This window comes from Charadrius vociferus, unplaced genomic scaffold, assembly GCF_000708025.1.
Source record: "Charadrius vociferus isolate BGI_N301 unplaced genomic scaffold, ASM70802v2 scaffold93, whole genome shotgun sequence".
Lineage (NCBI taxonomy): Eukaryota > Metazoa > Chordata > Aves > Charadriiformes > Charadriidae > Charadrius > Charadrius vociferus.
In genome coordinates, this window is record NW_009647838.1 from 1,526,396 (window position 1) to 1,545,957 (window position 19,562).

Below are 19,562 nucleotides of genomic sequence, written 5' to 3' on the forward strand. Positions count from 1 at the left end.
ACATCTCCAGTGCCAGCCAGTGACGTGACTGTCATCGTGGAAGCTTGATACGGTTTTGTATATACTTCATTATTTCCTTTTTATTTTATTATTAATATTTCATTAAAGTAGTTTAGTTCCTTCTAAACTCATATGTGTCTCTCTCTCCTGCCACTCTCTTTGAAGAGACTTGAGGGGGGGAAGGGGGCATCTCTCGGTCACCCAAGTGGCTGCTTTGGCCCAAACCATGTCACAGTACCTAAAGGCGGCCTAAAGGAAAGATGGGAGGGACTCTTTATCAGGGACTGTAGTGATAGGACCAGGGATAATGGTTTTAAAAAGAAAGAGGGTAGATTTAGATTAGATATTAGGAAGAAATTCTTTATGATGAGGGTGCTGAGACACTGGAACAGGTTGCCCAGAGAAGCTGTGGAGGCCCCATCCCTGGGGGTGTTCAAGGCCAAGTTGGATGGGGCTTTGAACAACCTGGTCTGGTGGAAGGTTTCCCTGCCCATGGCAGGGGGGGTGGAACCAAGTGGTCTTTAAGGTCCCTTCCAACCCAAACTATTCTATGTGCTTTCAGCATCACCTTGGCTATCATTTTAGTGACACTGAATGTTTCAGGGTTGGTTTTTTTTTAGTTCCAGAATTAACCTAAAATGTTAAGTATTTACAGTTTTCATATATAATAAAATTATTAATGTTGATCCCAAATTGGTCCAACATGCAATCCTCAGTCAGCAGGTGAGTGCAGACTAGAACAAAAAAAAATTAAATTGTCACCTGAATCCAGGCAGCAAGAGTACGCATAATTCTTCCAGTCATATCCTCATCTCTTCTTGTGGAATTACTTTCCCAAAAGAGCTTTAAATAAAACCGCTGCTATGGCTTCTCTCTAAGAACATATATGCCAACATCCAGGGCTGCAAGAGCCTGCTCACACCAATTCCCCTTGGCAGTCCCATCATGTAACCTTCTCCTCAGCCAACCAAGTTCTGACTTACACACATTCAGAAATTTTCTGGGCTTTCCATCAAGAAGAGCTGTCAGACCTGTACTAAGTTCCTGCATTAGTTTCAGCAGTTGTCTCGTTGATGTGTCCACCACCCTGATGTACTTATAGCCTGTGTGTGCTCTGCCTTCATTTACCAAACCAAGGAAGTCTCCTCTTGGAACACCAGCTGAATACATTACCCGTTCATTTTGGCAACCCTTTTTTTTTTCTGCCTTACTCTAATATAAACACATCTTTCTTGAGCACCCTTGTAGAATGGTACATAAAATACTCCAGCTGCAGTGTCAACAGGGCTTCCCTAATGGCATGGGTATCTCTTCTCTCTGCTGGTAGCACCTCAACAGACTGGGCCTAGGATTTCATTTACATTCATTTCCATGGCTATATCATACTGCCACCTCACACTCAACCTCAAACAGATCAGTCATGTAGGATAAGCTTGGTGGCTGCAATGACCAGAGCTGGGTCCTGAAGACATCTTGCTTTCCTGCAGGCTCTTCCCACTACACGTAAACACCAAACAACAACTTCTAGATGCACTCTCCACCCCTTGCTGCCAAAGCCAAAGGTGGCACCTGGCTGCACCTCACTTTGGCAGCCAGCCTTCTCTATCACTGCTAGGAAAAGGTGATGTACCAAATAAAAGTTCAGCCTGATCCAATTTCTGCTGATACGTCCAAATCTTTCTTCTCCTCCACTGCTGAGCTCCCAGCTTCTAGCAGAAATCATAGAATCATAGAATGGTGTAGGTTGGAAAGGACCTTGAAGATCATCGAATTTCAACCCCCCTGCCATAGGCAGGGACACCTCCCACTAGACCAGGTTGCCCAAGGCCGCGTCCAGCCTGGCCTTGAACACCTCCAGGGATGGAGGAAATGCTTGTTATAGTCTCCAAGAACACAGCCTGCTGCTCTGCACCACTGAACGTTATCCCATTTCCATGACTCCAGCACAGAGTCATCCAATTCCTCCTGTACAACATTCTTTCTCCTCTTACGGTGATGGTGGTTCCCAAATCGGTGTCATCAGCAAATTTAATTAGAAAATGCCTCTTTTTTATGCCAGGGTCATTAATTTAAATATAAAACAAAACTCAGTCTCTACTCTTGAGGAAATCCATAAATGATTTTCAAGTTGACTAATACTTTTTCTTTCAGTACCGCTTGTTTACATTCCCCTTGCTGCCTAATTCCTCCCCATCTTACAATTCTTCTACACCACACACTTGCTAGATTAACTAATTACTTCCCATGTGGCATCCAGGTAGATGAATTTCTTTCTCTAAGAGTTTAAATAGAACTCTAAAGAAAGTGCTGGCAAAGGCAACACCTTTGCTAAGAAATCATATTTTACTTCATTCCACTTTCCAGTGAGTCCCAAGTCTTTCACTTTTCTTCCATTCTAAATTTGTTGTAAAACTGCACACTGTTTAGGTAAAATTAACAACTCCGATTGCCTGGATCACTTTTCCTTTCCCCTTGTAAATACAGGCACGTCAACACAACTCACCATTCACTGAGACAACAGCAGACCAAATAAATTTTACTGGAAGTGCTCCCAACCCTGCAATTTCAGCTACCAGTTCTTTCTGCGTTCTGGGATAGAGATTATGCAGCCTTCCAGTCCCAATGTATGGAGGTCTATGCCTCCACCTAAATACCGCTACCTCATCTCACATCCATGTTCCTATAATCTACCTTGACTTTGCTTCTGATGACACACATCACAATAATCAAGAAAAAAAAAAAAATTTAAAGTCATATCTTCATCACTATTCACTTCACTGATACGGCAACACAGCCCTTGGCTATTTCATATCGTTCGCAATCTCCACCATCCTCATCCACTGGCCATCTAAAATAACGTAAAGAGTACTCCTAAAAAAGTGTTCTGGTGTTTAGATATGGTATTATGCAATTTCTAAAAGACATACGGTTAGCATTCACGCTGCCTCTTTGAACTACTGAACAGAAGCTAAAATTCTAGGTAATGATCCAGCAGAAGGTACCTTGAGAAAAAGCCTAATAATTTCCAGTGGCAGTAAGAAGGAAGAAGCACTTGAAAGCAGCATTTTAGAAAAAGGAACATGTAAATATAAGGGTTTAGTGGCTAAACACCATCTGGTGGGTTGCAGTTCAAAATTAATTTATCTAGCACTACAAAAGGTCATTTTATAGGCATAGTCAGGTTAAAACTCCCTATCCCAAGGTGGTTATGGTCAGAATGAAAAGATGATATGGTCTGGAGAGGAGAAATGGTGTAAAGTGAGACAAAACATTTCTAAAACATACATACGATAACTATATTTATCTTGAAAAATATCACAGACAAATATGCGTATTGCACTGTGGTATTATAGCCAGGACAGTGCACAACCTATTACACTGCAACCAACATCTTAGGAAATGGATATGGCATCCAAGTTCATTACATGTTCTAAGTAGTCCTGGCCAACAACCCAAACCCCAGAACTACAGAGCTGAAACATTTATTATGAGAAAAGAGGTATCTGGTTACCTAGTTTGAAGCTTCAGTTTTGCCCTGTTATTTTTAATTGAAGAGTTACTGAACCTGTTTGATTCAACATTCTAGGCTACAGAGGTAAGTTCCTTGTAGCTTTAGTTCAGAAACTGAAGAACATAAACACCTGCAAACTAAGAAAGGATACAACTGAAATGGAAGTTAAACCTATTTTCATGCCTTCGTGTAAAATATGGAAAGTTGCTTTAACTTCTCTCACTTCCCACACCTGGCTACTTCCTCTTTCATGCAAAATTTTCTTCAAAAGAAAATCGGGGATCCCATACAAAAATCGTCAGACAACACGTGAGAATTTGTAACCTGGTGTGATTTTTGCATATATATCCCAGACAAAGAAAGTAAAATAACCACCAAGAAACTAGACAATGGCAAAAACAAGAGCACATGTTGGTATTTTTGAAGAGTAGACATATTTTCCTTCTGCCACCTAGTGACCAATTTATTCAGATAAGAGTAGCGTTTAAAATGTACCATATTAAATGGAACACCTTCATGACTCTTCCTCCACCTGAGAGCAGGAGTGTTGCTAATAGCATTATTCCCAGAGACCAGTATTGTACAAGCCATCTTGTGGGCTCCTTATAGTAAAGCCCTACAACGCTCATCACCAGAAAGCTTTGAGAGCAGAGTTCACCCTCATTAGAGCTAAGACTTTGAAGGCTGCCTCACACGAGCACATCTGGTGAACCTGTCACACACCACGACTCCTGTTCCTGGGGTAGCTGGCAGAACTGTAAATAATTTCACAGATCTTCACAAGCTTTTTATAGCTTGCAGGATTGTTATTTTAAATCTTACTGATCCAGGGTAGAGAGATTTCTAAAATGATTAAACTTGATCCGTGCAGTCACTCAGTGGCACTGCTGAAAACGTGCCTGGTGCTACCTACTGATGGTAATAAGGACTGGGATTACTTAATACTTTTCCTGTGAATCAGAAAAGCAATTCATGATGGAAAAAGCATACCTTTGAGCCCTTCCTGCGCTGTGAAGAAGCAACCTGTAATGGAAAGGCCACGAAGGGACTAACTAAATTAATTTGGAAGAAAATTGGCCTAAATATTTTCTTATTCGTCTATCCAGATCTGTACAATACTGTGTGCCCCCATAGGAAGGGTCGTCTTATATCTCTGTCTGTCAGGAAAGTAAAGCCACTACAGCACACTCTCTACTTACACCGTTTATACTACAGATTCCTTAGGTTTCTGGCACTGACTCCACAGTTAAATTTAAACATGCAAGTGTCTCAGAAACAGCAATTGCACACAGACATTTTTTTCAGCCACAAAACAGTCCTGCCTTTGACATCACTACTTGGTAGTGAATCGCTGTTTCTCCTTTTCTTTCACTTCAGCGCTGCTTCTTTTTCATGGGTCTTCAGAGGAAAGAATCTACAACTTATTCTAATTTATTTCATTGTTTTTATTTTTAAAACAAAGCCTTTCTGAGAAGCATCTTCCTAAACACTGTAATAAATACAAAACCCTTTTCATAAACTAAAGAAAATGAAAGTTGCTAAGAGTTTGCTTTTACTACGTCTCCCTCACATAATTTTCAAATATATAACTTCAAATAATGTAGCACAGATTTACCTAGCATCAATGCATTTACAGAACTGTCCTAGACTTCTAGGCACACCTAAATTTTACTATGGTATGGCAGAGGCAGTGGTATGGTGGAAATCCATTCATAATGCTTGAAGTCTAGAGAAAGCCACTGGTCTCACTTTTGTACTTTCTGCACGGAAACTTTTTTGTATGGAAACTTTTTTGCATGGAAAGATTCCTTTTTTTTTAAAAAAAAAAAAAAAAGGTGAGAAACAAGGAGGAGAAGGAACTTTATGCCTGATTGACACCAACAGATTAGAGTCAAGTCCATGGTCTAACTGAGTTGTTAAGAACCCTCCAGCAACAGGCCACCACGCTTCCTCCCTATCAAAAATCTTCTCAAATTAAGACAGAGCAAACATAACAGAACTTTTCTTGATTTGGTGTCATTATTACTAAATATCCCCATGATACATGATGAGGCAAGAGGAAAGCACCAAGTTTTCTTGCGTGGGAATATTGTGGCTTTTTATTATCATTTGTATCAAACACCTAAAACGAAGAATGCTTCCCTTTGCCACCTGCTGCATCATAACTCCTCCCCCTTACACATTCTTTCCCACTTCTTACCTTGTCATCTCTTCCTCTAGCTCTAGATTCCCTTTCGCGGCTGCCTGCGGACTTCTCACCCTTGGCTACTGCGTGCGCTCTGCCCGCCGGCCCACGGGGCTGCAGTCCCGGCGATTCTTTCCTTAAAGGTTTTACTTCTCGGTTGGGACGTTTTATCTGAGGTGGAGCCCTAACAAAAGCAAGCACAACAAAAGCATGCTAAAAACAGTGAAAAAGAGCAACATTAAGAAGGAAGGATTCTAATATTTCATTAATTCCCTTAGTGCATTATTACTAAAGCTGACAAGCCCCTAAGACAAAGGGACAAGAGGAACTGGCCTCAAATTGCGCCAGGGGAAGTTTAGACTGGATATTAGGAAAAATTTCTTCACCAAAAGGGTTGTAAAGCATTGGAACAGGCTGCCCAGGGAAGTGGTTGAGTCACCATCCCCGGAGGTATTTAAAATTTGTTTAGATGTGGTGCTGAGGGACATGGTTTAGTGGTAACTTGGCAGTTAATGGTTGGACTTGATGATCTTAAGGGTCTCTTCCAACTATAACGATTCTATGATTCTAAGTCTTCTCTCCCTATATCTGCAAATCTAGCAACATATTTCTGGTTCTGTCTGACACCCAAAGTAAGAAAAAATACAAAAGGAAAAAAAAGTTTTAACAGTGGAAAAAAAAGAAAATTAACAATACTATTAGATCAGTACTCCTAACCAATCTTACAACAAACCAACATGCATATAGAGGAAACAATGGAGTAGAAGTCTTCAAATTATAGTTTCCTCCGACTCCAAACCAGCAGATTATATTAGGCTACGTTCATATGCACAAGTTCTACACAACCAGATGACATTACTGGAAAAAAAAAAAGCTGGCTAAATAGCTTTGACAGGCCCTAAAACAAAGGAGGAAGAATTTTAAAACAATCCTCCTATCTCTGACTTCATTCCCCTGTGTGAAAATGTCAAAACGTAAAAATTGCCTAGAAAGCAAAAGCAAACAGAGCTGAACTGCAACCACCTATTCTTGTGTGCATCACCCACGATGTCAAAAAGAATTCAGCAGTGGCATGAGGAGAAAGAATTTGGTTTTAAGACAAGGTATCACAGTCATTTTGCTCTAGGGATTGGACTTGAAATATAGAACTAAAATAAATGGCCAGGAATGTCACCCAACTTTCATTAGTGTACCCCATTGAATCTTCTACTGATTCTTGTTTTGAGAAACTCAAAATGTGCTAACTCCAAAACCAGCTTCCTGGAATATGGCTTAAAAAGAGTACATACTTAAATGCAGTGCTGGATACAACTGCTACATTTTGCTTTGTATACATTTTTCGTCAAACTTAACAGCATAGAAAAGTGGATAATTTTCCTTATTTATTTGCACAAGATCTAAATTTTAGCTTAAAAAAGCAGATCAACTATTGGGCCTTTACCTCTAGGAAAAATACAAAATAAATACATCTTGCACTTGATGTAACATTACCACAAAAATTCTGATAATTTCTACCACTCACAAAAGCAATCGGCATTAATATTATTTTACACTTACATTCATATGGGGTTTTGAAATGTGAAGATCCATTTGTTTGACAATCACAAAGCACATAAATCTAAAAATAAAGGGCATTTATTTCTGTTAACCAAAATCTCTCATTTTACTTTGTTCCTTTGCTTATGTGAGTATACACACATTAAAGTGCTTCGCTATTATAACGTTAGAAAAATGTTGGCCTAAATGTTATTCTTGTTTTTAAATTGGATTTGTTGTTTCCAACAACCTGTGTGAAGCTCTATTAGGGTGAAAATAGGAATTTCAGAAAATGCACAAGCATCTGTTCTGAGAAAACTATTAGCTAACTGAAGTTACCTTAAAGGTGATTACAGAAGAGAAACACCATGTATAACAGAACATGTTTAGCAATAAAACTAACCAATGGATTAAACACAGGTCATATTATCTGTAGCTAGGGAGCAATTTCTAACCACCATGTCCTTCAAGATCCTTCAGTTCTAGCTCATTACTGACTCCTCAGCCGTCAATGAATTCAACTGCTCAAATAAATTTAAATGGAAAAGTTTTCTCCCTGCACATGAGAAAGAGAGTTGTCACCAAAAGCCCACTTACCTCTCCAGCAGCCTCTAGTTCCAGGCACTTAGCTACTCACTCCTACCAGAATAAAGGAGTGACTTTCTTTAGAACTTCAGCAATAAATCCAACTGTAGTTTAATTACTTTTTTCTCCCAGTATTCTTTATTACAAATGACTAAGGGGTAAATTAAATGTGATTTTCACATTACAAATGCATTCAAGGAACGTAAAATTATGGCAATGCAACTTTATTCCACCCACTCTGCTTGAGCCTCTCATTACCTGTGTTCAGCTGGAACAGGAGGGGGCCAAACAGTGGGATCTCTAAAAGGCTCATCTTGACAGGATACAGGGATATCTGCAGGTCTGTCCATTTTAAAACTCTCTAAAGTGTTGACAATGCTCTTAACTTGTTCATATTCTTCAACTAATTCTTGTCGGACCTTAAGAAATACATACATTATTTAAAAAGTTACAATTCAAACTTTTTTTTTTTTTTAAAACCATAGAAAGTACCTCAAAATATATGCTACCCGCCAGAGTAGGGACTCCCAAGCCTTTTCATTCACAAAGTCCAGACCTATCAGGGTGACAATAGATCTTTAACAACAGCATAAACAATTGAACTTCTGTTGAGTTCATCTTCCCGCTTGTCAATGTCATGACCAGACATGATCACCAACACAGGGATCACTCTTCCATAACGTGCTGATGCTTAAGATTTGTGTGCGTGTTGACATGTATGCACACATATGCACACTTTTATACTAGTAAGGGTGCTGTTGGCAGATCTCTAACATATTTGCTAGTATTCTGGTATAAAATAACTTCTCTTACTACAGTCTCCAAGGTTCTAGTTACAAACCCGTCTAAATTATTAAAATATAACATTACAAAATTAACTTTGTGAGTGGCACATCACCATACAGTCAAAGCGCAAGCTAATTCTTTGGTGGATTGCAAAGATTAGAACAGAAAATGGGAAGTTTAACACCCTATAGCATAAGTTCAAATGATAAATAAAGTAAGTGAAACAAAAATGAGAGGAAATAATGTCTCAGAAAGATATCAGGTTGCAGAATCATGCAGCTGAATTTTATACTTGGAAGTTTCTACTGCCACTAGTAAGGAAATTAGAACTACTGCAATAATTTCAAGATTATTTACTTGGTATTCACTCATTTCAGTTTTCTTCCCTGAAGCCCAGGAAAAATAAAATCTGTGTAGAAATTTGCTAAGTTTTAAGTGATACGGCTTGTTACAAGCTCAAGTTTTGTATGCTAAGGTCACTGGTTCTTTGCACGCACCAGCAGCCAAAAACTGCGCTGTACATTCTTGCTCAGAAGCATAAGCTTTCAGTGCATTAGCTTAAGATGTGCTAGGATTCACCTGAGTGCCCTTGTACTGCATCTTACCAGTCTTCCACCTATCACTCAATGGCGCTTTCCATCCTGTGGGATCAACCTCCGTGCTTACTTTGGTTTTTACTGGCTCGAGGGTCATAATACCTAGATGTCACCTCTTAAATGAAGTGTTGGTGCATGGCTAAAACTAATTCATGCATTGCTGTACATGCCTGGAAATCAGTATTGGCACTCTACAGCGAGGATTACATTAGGCCAGTGGGAACCTCGCCTGTTACAGGCTTGCAGCTGGAGCTACAGAAACATCCAGAACCCTTCCATCCACTGGAAAGACACACAGGCTCTCAAAGCTCCGTGAAGAAACACTACGGTGAGGGTATTTGCAGGCTGCCACCAGGCACACAACTGAGTGAGGCTACATCTAGCATACCCTGCAAGGCTGAATCAAAAGCTGGGATCTGAAGTCAGCTTACAAGAAAGCCAAGGAAAGACACCAGGCATCCAGCTGTGCTCGTGTCACGCGTCCACGTGAAAAAGAGCTGGGAAAAATACTGCCTGGGAATGCTGCAACCAGGCTTCACTTTGTGGCAAAGAGAGGGAGGCAACTGAGGACAGTATCAACAGACGTCAACAGTGTTGCCTGAAATCCAGACTCTCTTTGTTGTGCATACCCTGAGCAGATTCCGGGATAATTGAGAGGATCAGGAGAATGGAGGTCTGCAAATCCAGCCGGTCTGCTAAGGTTATAAATTTAACACCAGCAAATCAGGGAACTAGTACTAAACAGCATCATACCTTTATGACTGTTCTTCCTAATGGTGCTTACTGGTGAAAAGATGTAGCCACTTGCCTGAGATCTTCCTGTCTCCCGGTCTGCTTAGAAGGGCACCACGCTGGGCACATGCAGGGTTCTGTGTCTTGTCAGCACGCTTTTAGAAGCGTGCCTCTTCCAGCCTGATTTTCACAGGCTCATCCCATTTCTCTCTCTCACTCTTATTTCCCCTCTCAGAATGGCATCTTTCCTCACTCACCCCACTCTACAAATTCAAAAAAACAGCAGCAGCCCCCCACTTTTGGTGGGCCAACAGAAAGGGTGGGTAAGGTCTAGATTTAGATTAGATATTATGAAGAAATTTTTTACTGTGAGGGTGGTGAGGCACTGGAATGGGTTGCCCAGAGAAGCTGTGGAAGGTCCATCCCTGGAGGTGTTCAAGGCCAGGCTGGACGGGGCTTGGAGCAACCTGGTCTAGTGGGAGGTGTCCCTGCCCATGGCAGGGGGGTTGGAACTAGATGATCTTCAAGGCCCCTTCCAACCTAAACCATTCTATGATTCTATGAAAACCCTGTTTAAGAAGAAGAATATATGTGACTCTCATCAGCAAGGTACCAGTAAGGACAGAGGCAAAATGCAGGGTAAATCCTCAAGGTCCTGCACAGCTCTTGCAACGCTGCATTTACTTCACCAGGAGCTCTACATGCATCCGTACAAAAGGAGCCTTAGGTACGGGAAGAACTTGATCACTTCACAGAGCAAAACAATCTTCTTGCTTATTCCAGATGGGGTAGCTCTATCTTTCCAAAGACACAGGACATCCAGCTCAGGCAGGATTGCTCCTGCCCTGCTTTGCTCTCTCTGCTTTCTCATCACACAATCAGCAGACACATCCCCCAGCGCAAGAACTCCCAGCTGAGTTACAAATGTGATTGATTACTAACTTGGTTCCTTCAAACTAACACGCATCCCTCCAGTCCCAAAATAAATCCAGCCAAACAGCTGCTGTGAGGTACAAAGGAATGATACAGCATAAATCCTCCGGGGCACTACTCCACGAGAGACAGCTGCTTCCTACTCCAGTGCTCCAGGAATACAGACAGGATTCCTCCTATCACCCTTCCAACACATGTGGAAAAGTTGGTGGAAAACAACTTGCCAGCACTGAGAGCTGGAGTGTTGTCATTCAGTAAGGATGCCCAGTAAGGAGGATGTTATCGGAAAATTGAAAGTGAGCCTTTGATGCCTTGGAAGCTAAAAACAGACTAACAACTGCTGGCCGTCTCTTGTCCAGACCTGAGCAGACCAAAGTCTGCAACACACACCCTTACTGCTTACTTAGTCCCTGGCAAACCAACCAACAAAAACTCCTGAATGTACTCAAACAACAGGACCACAAAGGAAAACCAGCTGATAAATTCCTAGAGGCCTTAAAGAAACCAAGTCAGATGAAACAGGTGCAGAAAGGGTTTCTTGAAGCTGAGAAACAAATACCCCAAACAGGAGCCAAGAAAGGCTGTGCTGTAATTACGGAGGTGACCGAGCACCACCTTTGAGTGATCAATGCTGCTCTGAAGCAACCTCACAAACCTGCAAAGAGGAAAATCACTGGTCTGGAATCAACCAGTCTCTTTGCCCCCATCACACCCTTCCCTGGGGTGCCAGAGCTCTCAGGGGGCTCCGACTCAGGTTCTAGAGAACCTGAAAAAGCTTGTAGGTTATTCATGTTTAAGCAGTTTCAGGAGATAGCATGGACTGAGTTAACAGCTCCCCACTGACAAATAGGAAGATCTCTGTCCTGGTTTGGGGTAAAACAGAACCAATTTTCTGTTCAGTAATTTTACTTTGCATCTAAGCCTCTTCTAACTAACTGAACCCTCTGAAATTAACAGTGTATTGTTGAGACACTGTTTGCTCTCAGAGTGATAAGACCTATGTTCATAGTTGATGCCAAGGAATGGTATGCAGCGAGGCTCTTCTACTTATTGCTGTAACACCCAAGGGCAGCAAACTCTGTTATTTGCCCCGTTGGAGGGTCGGAAGTGGCAAAGCATAGTGGGGTCCCACCTGCAGGGAGGAGCGGACAGGACAGGTGACCCAAAACTGACCAACGGGGTATTTCATCCCGTCTTCCTGATGCTCAGTATAAAAGCTGAGGGATCAGAGGATCAGCCCTCTTTCTTCAATGGCCGGCATCCAAGGAGGACTCTGTCTGTTCATCTGCCTTTGATCCCGATCCACGTGTTCCTGAATCCAGACCTGGAATCCAGTTCTCATCCATCACTGAGTCCAGTCTGTGACTTCCCCAGTGCCAGCCAGTGACATGATCGTCATGCTGGGAGCTCGATACGGTTTTGTATATGTGGTATATATTTCATTATTTCTTTTTTATTATTTTTATAATATGTCATTAAAATAATTTAGTCTTCTTTCTAAACTCATAAGTCTCTTTTCCCTCTCTACCTCCTCTCCTTGGAGAGAGAGGTGGGGGACAGCATCTGTCATTCATCTCAGTGGCCGGTCTGGCCCAAACCACGACAATCTCACTTCTTCTCACTCTCTCTCCCCAGCCACACTCTGTCACTGCTCTTCTGGATTCAATTCTGGCATCTCGATACAGTAACCCAGCTTGGTAAAATGGCAGAAAATCAGCCTAGGAGGATAAAAAGAAAATAAAGGACACTTTTGCTGGGTTAGCAAGCTACAATGGCTCATCACCCTGTGATCAGGAGACTCCCAGGACAAAGAATGGCAGGGTGCAGAGGAGGAAGAGAAGCTGGTGCAGCTGAAGGGAAGACGAGGTCGGGAAGAGCTTGGCCTCTGTGCACAGCGGGATGCGAACTGGGTTCAGCTACCTTGTGAAACTGGCTGGTCCCCAGAGCCACGCTCTGGTACACCAACCGTATCACCTCCTCCACAGAAGCAGCACTGTGGGCATTGGGTGATGTCAGGAAGCCCGATAAACAGCCTCTCAGCCCAGGGGGTGGTCCCACAGCTTTGTTTTGACATTCCAGCCCTAAGGATTTACAGTAACCAAGCAGAAAACAGATCCTAAAATATGGGTGTAAAACACAGTGACCAAGACTTGAGTTCACTCTTTCTTAGTGGTAGTTCCAAAAACCATTTCAGGGATTTCCTCTGTATTTCACAATCTAGCAACAGTTGTACCTTCGGCATCACCAGCTCTTATTTGTTACGTTACGAGCTTGTACTTCTACACAACTTCCCATAGCAATAAGCATGGCTATTTGTAACTTAGTAAATACAAATAATATGTGTGTGTGGGGGGGGGGGGGTTAAATTATACCACGCTGGAACAAAACCAGTCAAGGTTGTAGAAAAGTGTTTTCCAAACCTGAAATTGCTGCCTGCAATTACTGTTAGTTATTCAACAAGCTTGATTTTAAAAAAGTGAAAAAAACAATTCCCTAAACCATATCCAAAATGGATGCCCTGTAACCCAGTCTGATCCCATGGAGTCAAAGTACAGCTCCCATAATCATAGTTCTTCATGAGTTACCTGCAGAATATTCCTTAATTACTCATGAAGTAACCTACAAAGTGTTAATAAAACAGGCATGAAGCAAAACCAACATAAGCACAGATTGACTGAAATGTGTTTAAAATTAAAAAAAAAAAATGTAAAAATCATCTTTTATTCTTTAAGCAAGAATACAGTGCACCTAATCACCTGCTCCAGTGACCATGGTCAGTAAAGGTGCTTTTCTGGCTGCTCCAAGCGCTCAGAGAGTTGTTGAACTCCTGCCTCCGCTCTGGCTGAGGCTCCTGTGCTCTCTGATATTGTGCAACACAGAGCGCACGGTTATAACATGCAGCAGGTTTTGCTCGACAGCCGCTGGCCTTGTCGTAAGCCAGTACTATCTCCCGGGGGCACGCTCTGCTGTCATTCTGCAGCTGCTGAACTGTCACTGAAGCAGTTCTTTCCTACAAGCCAGCTGCCTAGTAAAAAAGACTGCAACAGCCAAGAAACTCTCTCAGAATAAACAGGGGGAATGTCAACACAAGTAAAGTGCACAGTAGCAGTCACGAGAGTAAACCTACCTTTTATTGTTGTTAAGTAGAAAAAGAAATGAGTTGCTTCTGATTTTGAATCTTTCCAGTCCCAGCCTGCATTTACATGGATGAATATGCCTACCCGTCAGCCAAACCTCAAAGTGCAACAGAGAAGTAACTTTTTCTTTTCCAAATGAGCTCAGAGGCCTAGGAACGAGGATAAGAATGGAGCTACGCTCAGTCACCCAAGAGCAAGCTGGGAACTCCTTGGATGCAAAACAAATAAGGGTCTCAAATGCAGGTCACCCTTGATATCCCCAAGCCAAGCTAGTTACCAGACGATCAATGACAATGAATTTTCCAAAGAGTCAGAGGAATTCTTATGTTGTCACAACACTGCTTTGGTGGACCCTCCAGGATGCATGTTTTGCCCTTTTGAAGTTCTGCAGGTTGTGGCAGACTAATAACACAACACCTCTCCTTCATTTTGAAGTCACAGAAGCAGTATTACATCAAGTGGAACTGAGCCAGTCAGTTATTCCCAGAGGAGTAGATGATACATGTTCACCTTCCTCCTCCTCGTAACTATCAGCACCAAGCACAAGGAACCCTTGAAATCAGGGTGGCCGGTTGCAAAGCTGAAGCTGTCTGACTGTGTGACATGAAGTACAAGCTACCACATACTTGCACAGAATATCATTCTGTCCAGACTAACCTACAGAAATTTGAAAACAATGACACCTAAGCAAAGAGCGGTAGATCAAGAGTGTTTGGGAGTCTGACCCAAAATCCCAGCTACTTGTGGTTTACCTCTGCTCTACATTGCTCAATAAGCTGCTGGAAAAATCCGGTGTAGCACACAAGGCAACAAAACAGACCCACCTAGCATGAGATACCTGTTCAGGATGGAGCACCCACTGCGGAGAAGTGACCAGCTAGGGAGAACAACTGTTCATGTAACAGGTATGAGCTGGTCAGCTGCAGAGCCATGGCTGTAACTGTTCTTTGAGACGTTATTCATATGAACATTTCTATTTTATGAGGGAACATGTACGCAAACATCTGAAACTGAGTTCACTGCCTCAGAAGTACCAGTAGGACAAACACCCTGTTTGTGCGCTGCGCACATACAGAAAGGAAGGGCAGGCATGCTTCATGCTGCCCAATCCCATCGGTGTCCCAGAAATCCTTCAGGAGGTTCAAGATTGTGAATGTGCACGTAGACAGTACATCTCAGAGACGAACTTTTTCAAGTAACAGTCGTCTCCTTCAACCACTTAATCTATGTGGACATTCACACTGTGGACTGCTCCCAACAGTAAAAGCTCTACCTACCCAGTGTCTGCTAGAGATTGCTAAACTCCACCTCCAAAAGGTACCAGTGTTATTATCCTCCTCAGATTCCTCACAGGATGGAGAAACTGAAGAACCTAAAGAACAGGTTAGTTCCATACACCAGAGAAAACAGAATTTCAGGTAAAAATCAATTGCATTCATCCTCTTAACCTCTTAACCTTGACCTAAGGGTTGCTTTGCTTCTCGTGCCACTTGCAAGAAGCATACAAGGATGGGAATCTTTTGCTTCTGCACTTTACTGGTACAAAGTGGGTTAGACCTGAATTTTGCTGAATTTAAGTAATGTGTATGGCATAACTCTTTCATGAGAATGACATAAAAAGAATATCTGAATATTATTTTAATATTGTCAGTGAGTGTTTCTTGCGATCCAACTTTTGGTTTAATTTTTTTCAGAACAGGCTGTCAGACAGCTACTGAATGTGACTGACAGTTTGGATGTAGCTGCTGTTGGAGCTGGAAAGCAGTGCAGACATCCAGATCACAGACTCCCTCTTAGTCTGTCTCAAGGAGTGAGAAGGCACAACAATTATTTATCAAGAGTGGGTAAGAAAGCAGGTTTACCTCCATAGGTCTTGCCAAAACATTCAGGTGCAGGTATGGAGAACCTTGGGGTTCCAGAGCTGCATCATTTGCTCTCAGGGCTGTATCCATTTTATTCCCAGTGCCACTGGTAGTCCCATAAATGAATGAGAAGGCAAACAGCCTGGGGATGGAGCACTTTTTTTTTTTTTTTTAAATCACACTTCTTACTTTTTGGTGTTTGTCCCTGAGCCGAGACTGGCACCAGTAAGGGCAAAGCGATGTTCTGACAAAGCTCATCTGCTACTGCTGTGTTGGGAAGTTTCAGAATTAACATGAGTGCACAGCATGACACCCCACCTGCTGCTGATCTTTCTGGGTACAGTTCTCTACAGTATTTATGGGACACTGTCAGGGGCCATTCTGTTTTCACCTCAAAGGGATAATTTTTGAGAAGGTGCCAACTTCAGATCCTCTGCTAAGGAGCCCACTGCCTTCCCCAGGGAATAATCCTAGAAATTGTGTTAATGGTTCGTTTTTACTTGAGGCTTGTCTCCAAAGTACAGCACGCATTCCATGGTACACAGGCTTCTCTGAAGTAGTTCAAACAACACAAAACATCATGAGACTTGAAGTAATCTTCACAAATTAGGAGCTGTTAAAAGTTTAATGGAAGAATGCATGTCATCGGAGTAAACACTAAATACTAGAAGTGAAGGCAATGCAGTGATGCAGCTGCAGAACAAGGAAAGGTTCATGCTCTACCTTCATGTCAGCTACAAATTTGGCAGGAACTAAGGACACGCATGGGGCATGAACACCTTGTATCAGCATGCCCTGGGGTGGGGAAGAGCTTGAATACAAATACTTGAACGTTAAGATCTCCTGTAACACATTCAGCTTATTACATCACCAGGAAAGCTAGGCACTACCACTGCTACTTGTACACACACACACGGTTTGCAGACAAGCTCTTAATAAGCAGACAGACTTCTACAGTTCTATGATAAACACCTACGAATAGCACTGTCACTACAAAATGATTGCTAACAGTGTTGTAGCTATCAGTACACAAAATACTCTATATTAGTGTCAGATGTTAGAAGCACAAAACCATAACCAAAGCACCTGCTGCAATAAAAAGGAAAAATTTGCTTGTTTTTAAGTGACATCATTTAAACACATGATATTTAGAAAAACTCTTCTTGAAATCATCACTTCAGCTACTTACTGCAAAATTACATCTCTTATAGGAGCTATGTTCTTCTTTCAAAACTTAGTATTTATGCAACATGAATTCTTTATTCTGGAATACACCTTCATATGGTTATCCTTCAGCTTTTTTGTTTTTGATGGAACACAATTTGTTCAATGAAAAATGGAAACACAAAATGTAAGGAAGACTTAAACACCGAAAGTGCTAAATGAGGGTTCTTGCATTTCACCTGTGGATTACTTCCTCAGCTTCAACAATACCCTGCTTAGCAGGGAAGATGCACGTGTGCAAAACTCAGGCTAAGAGTATTACTTGGAGTTTTAGAAACCCGATCCAAATTTGCACACTGTAGCATTGTAGTTCACTGCTACTCAACCATTCTAGTGATGCTAACCCATCCACTCACATCTTAGTTTACTGGACATTAGATGGCCAAAAGATAAAACAGCAAAAGGAAGTCCTCAGCAAAACAGTTTTTCCAAAGTACGCAATCACACAGAAACAGACCAGTGATTAGCCAGACATCCTAAGTGGAAACAACAAAAAATTTTATTAAATCAGAACAGAAGAACTCCTTTTGAACATGCCAGAAAAATTATTTTCCCATAAATATCAACAAAAAATTGCAGAAGAAATGTTATAAACTGAACTGAACTATACATCCTCTATACCTTAAAAGGTATGGGAAGCATAGTGTTTTTCAAATATCAAGTAAAAGAATAAAGGCAACCTTATTTCACCCTACCTGTTGCCATTTGCCCTTAATTGCTGGATCTCTGATCGACTGGCAATGTCTCTGGATTTGCTGGATGACACCCTGGTAATATACGATAGAAGAGTCATAATTCCCAAGGAGTGCATATTCTCTTCCTTTTTTGGCATTATCGCAAATCTCTGCTAAATTCATCTTCACTCAGAAATCTAAAAGAGAACATAATCATCAGAAAAATGAATGTTACATGCTGTAGGATAATTCAGACCATGACACTTTAGTTTTGTTTTTCCTCTCATAGCTGAATTGTGTCTTTCCACCCCCCACTCCCATCCAGTCCCCCTCTTTTTCAACCATTTAGCTCTGGAGTATCTCTTTACTAGCCTGTTTGAGATCATGAATCACAACTCTTTTATAGCGATAAAAGAAACACAACTTCTTTGTTGCCTTTGGCCACAATCCTGTTAAATTAATGCAAGAAAATTAAATGCCCTGCCCACACTGAACCTAACAAGCCAAACTTTAATTTGTAGATCACCACAATATATTAGCAGCCATCAACCCGTGAATCACAAATCACACAAGGCATTAAATTGCTTTTTATACTGTTGCATTACATACATGCCTAAATGTGCCAACCAGCATCAGGGAAGTCTGCACTTAGCACTTTCAAGAGCCCTCACCCTAATGAGATTATGATATGGTTGAATGACAGCTCTACTATAGACAAAGTTGAGAGCCTCATTGTGTTTAAATATTCTTTCAAAGTACTCCAGCATCCACATGCTGAATTGGATTTTTTCATTAAATTTAACATGTCACTTTGGGATTTACTGCAGACCTAGCAATCCAAATATAAGATTTCTTAAAACATTGATTCCTAAAGTACAACCTTCCTCTAGTCCCCAAAACAATTTAAGGTTTACAGATTTTACTAACTTTTTTATACAAGTAGTAAATTGCAGCATGACTTTAAGGCAAATCCATAGTCCAACTTTTCGCAGTAACCATTTGTGAAAACAATATTAAACCACACATTCAAAAGTAAGCTATGTTGTAAAGCTAGGTTTGTATTTAAGGTTCAAGATCACAGCAGTGCCTGCCCCTTTATCTAAATCCCACACGACCCAAAGTCTAGGTCCTTACCATACAAAAAGAGTATCCGTTCCTTCTTTCCCTTGTCCTCTAACTCAGGACGGGTGGGGTCCCTGACATTTACCCAGATGTAAACCTCTGGAAATCAAAAATTTAAAAAATTACAATTCATAACTATGCCACGCAGAGAGCTGCATTGACCAAGAGGGAGGAGGCCGGCTCGGGAGGGCTGTCCACTAGCTGCACTGAGGGTTTGGCAAGACCAGGGTGATGGAGAAGAAACAGGGAAGGAGGGATACAGCCAGATGGGGAAGAGAGCAGGGCGCCGGGCCTGACGCAGCACACAGTTCAGGCTGCACAGCTGAAGACAGCCCATGATACGGGGGTGCGTGCAGTAGGAGCAGGTGGTAGCAGAGAGAAGACAGAACAGGGAGAAACAACCTGTTACATCCTAGTGAGTTATAAAAATGTTAGTACTTTTTACAGAACAGACAAGACAAGATCAAGATGGCATTAAGGGGGATGTATCTCATGCCTTTGTATTCCCTCAGGGTTAGCAAAATTCAAACCTCTGACAATAAGTTAAACATATATCCACATGACCTTCATTCTGCCCTCCCTGAACACTGCTTATAGCAAACACACACTCTGCTTCTCAAACTGATGGTCCTTACTGCTGCCTGCAGCTGCACAGCAGGTCAGCTCCACCACCTCGTCA

The 19,562-nt window shown here is 41.7% G+C and overlaps 1 protein-coding gene across 1 annotated transcript in view; it reads right to left on the reverse strand.

The window, feature by feature from the left end:
* The window catches only part of KATNAL1 (katanin p60 subunit A-like 1), a 34,242-nt gene extending 16,298 nt beyond the window's left edge, over positions 1 to 17,944 (reverse strand). Inside the window, exons 1-3 of the mRNA XM_009882834.1 lie at positions 17,783 to 17,944; positions 8,076 to 8,236; positions 5,712 to 5,880 (exon numbers count right to left, since the gene is read on the reverse strand). Of these exons, the coding sequence (XP_009881136.1) occupies positions 5,712 to 5,880; positions 8,076 to 8,236; positions 17,783 to 17,944 (492 nt within the window). The remainder of the gene's footprint in view (positions 1 to 5,711; positions 5,881 to 8,075; positions 8,237 to 17,782) is intronic.
* Positions 17,945 to 19,562: the final 1,618 nt, after the last annotated feature.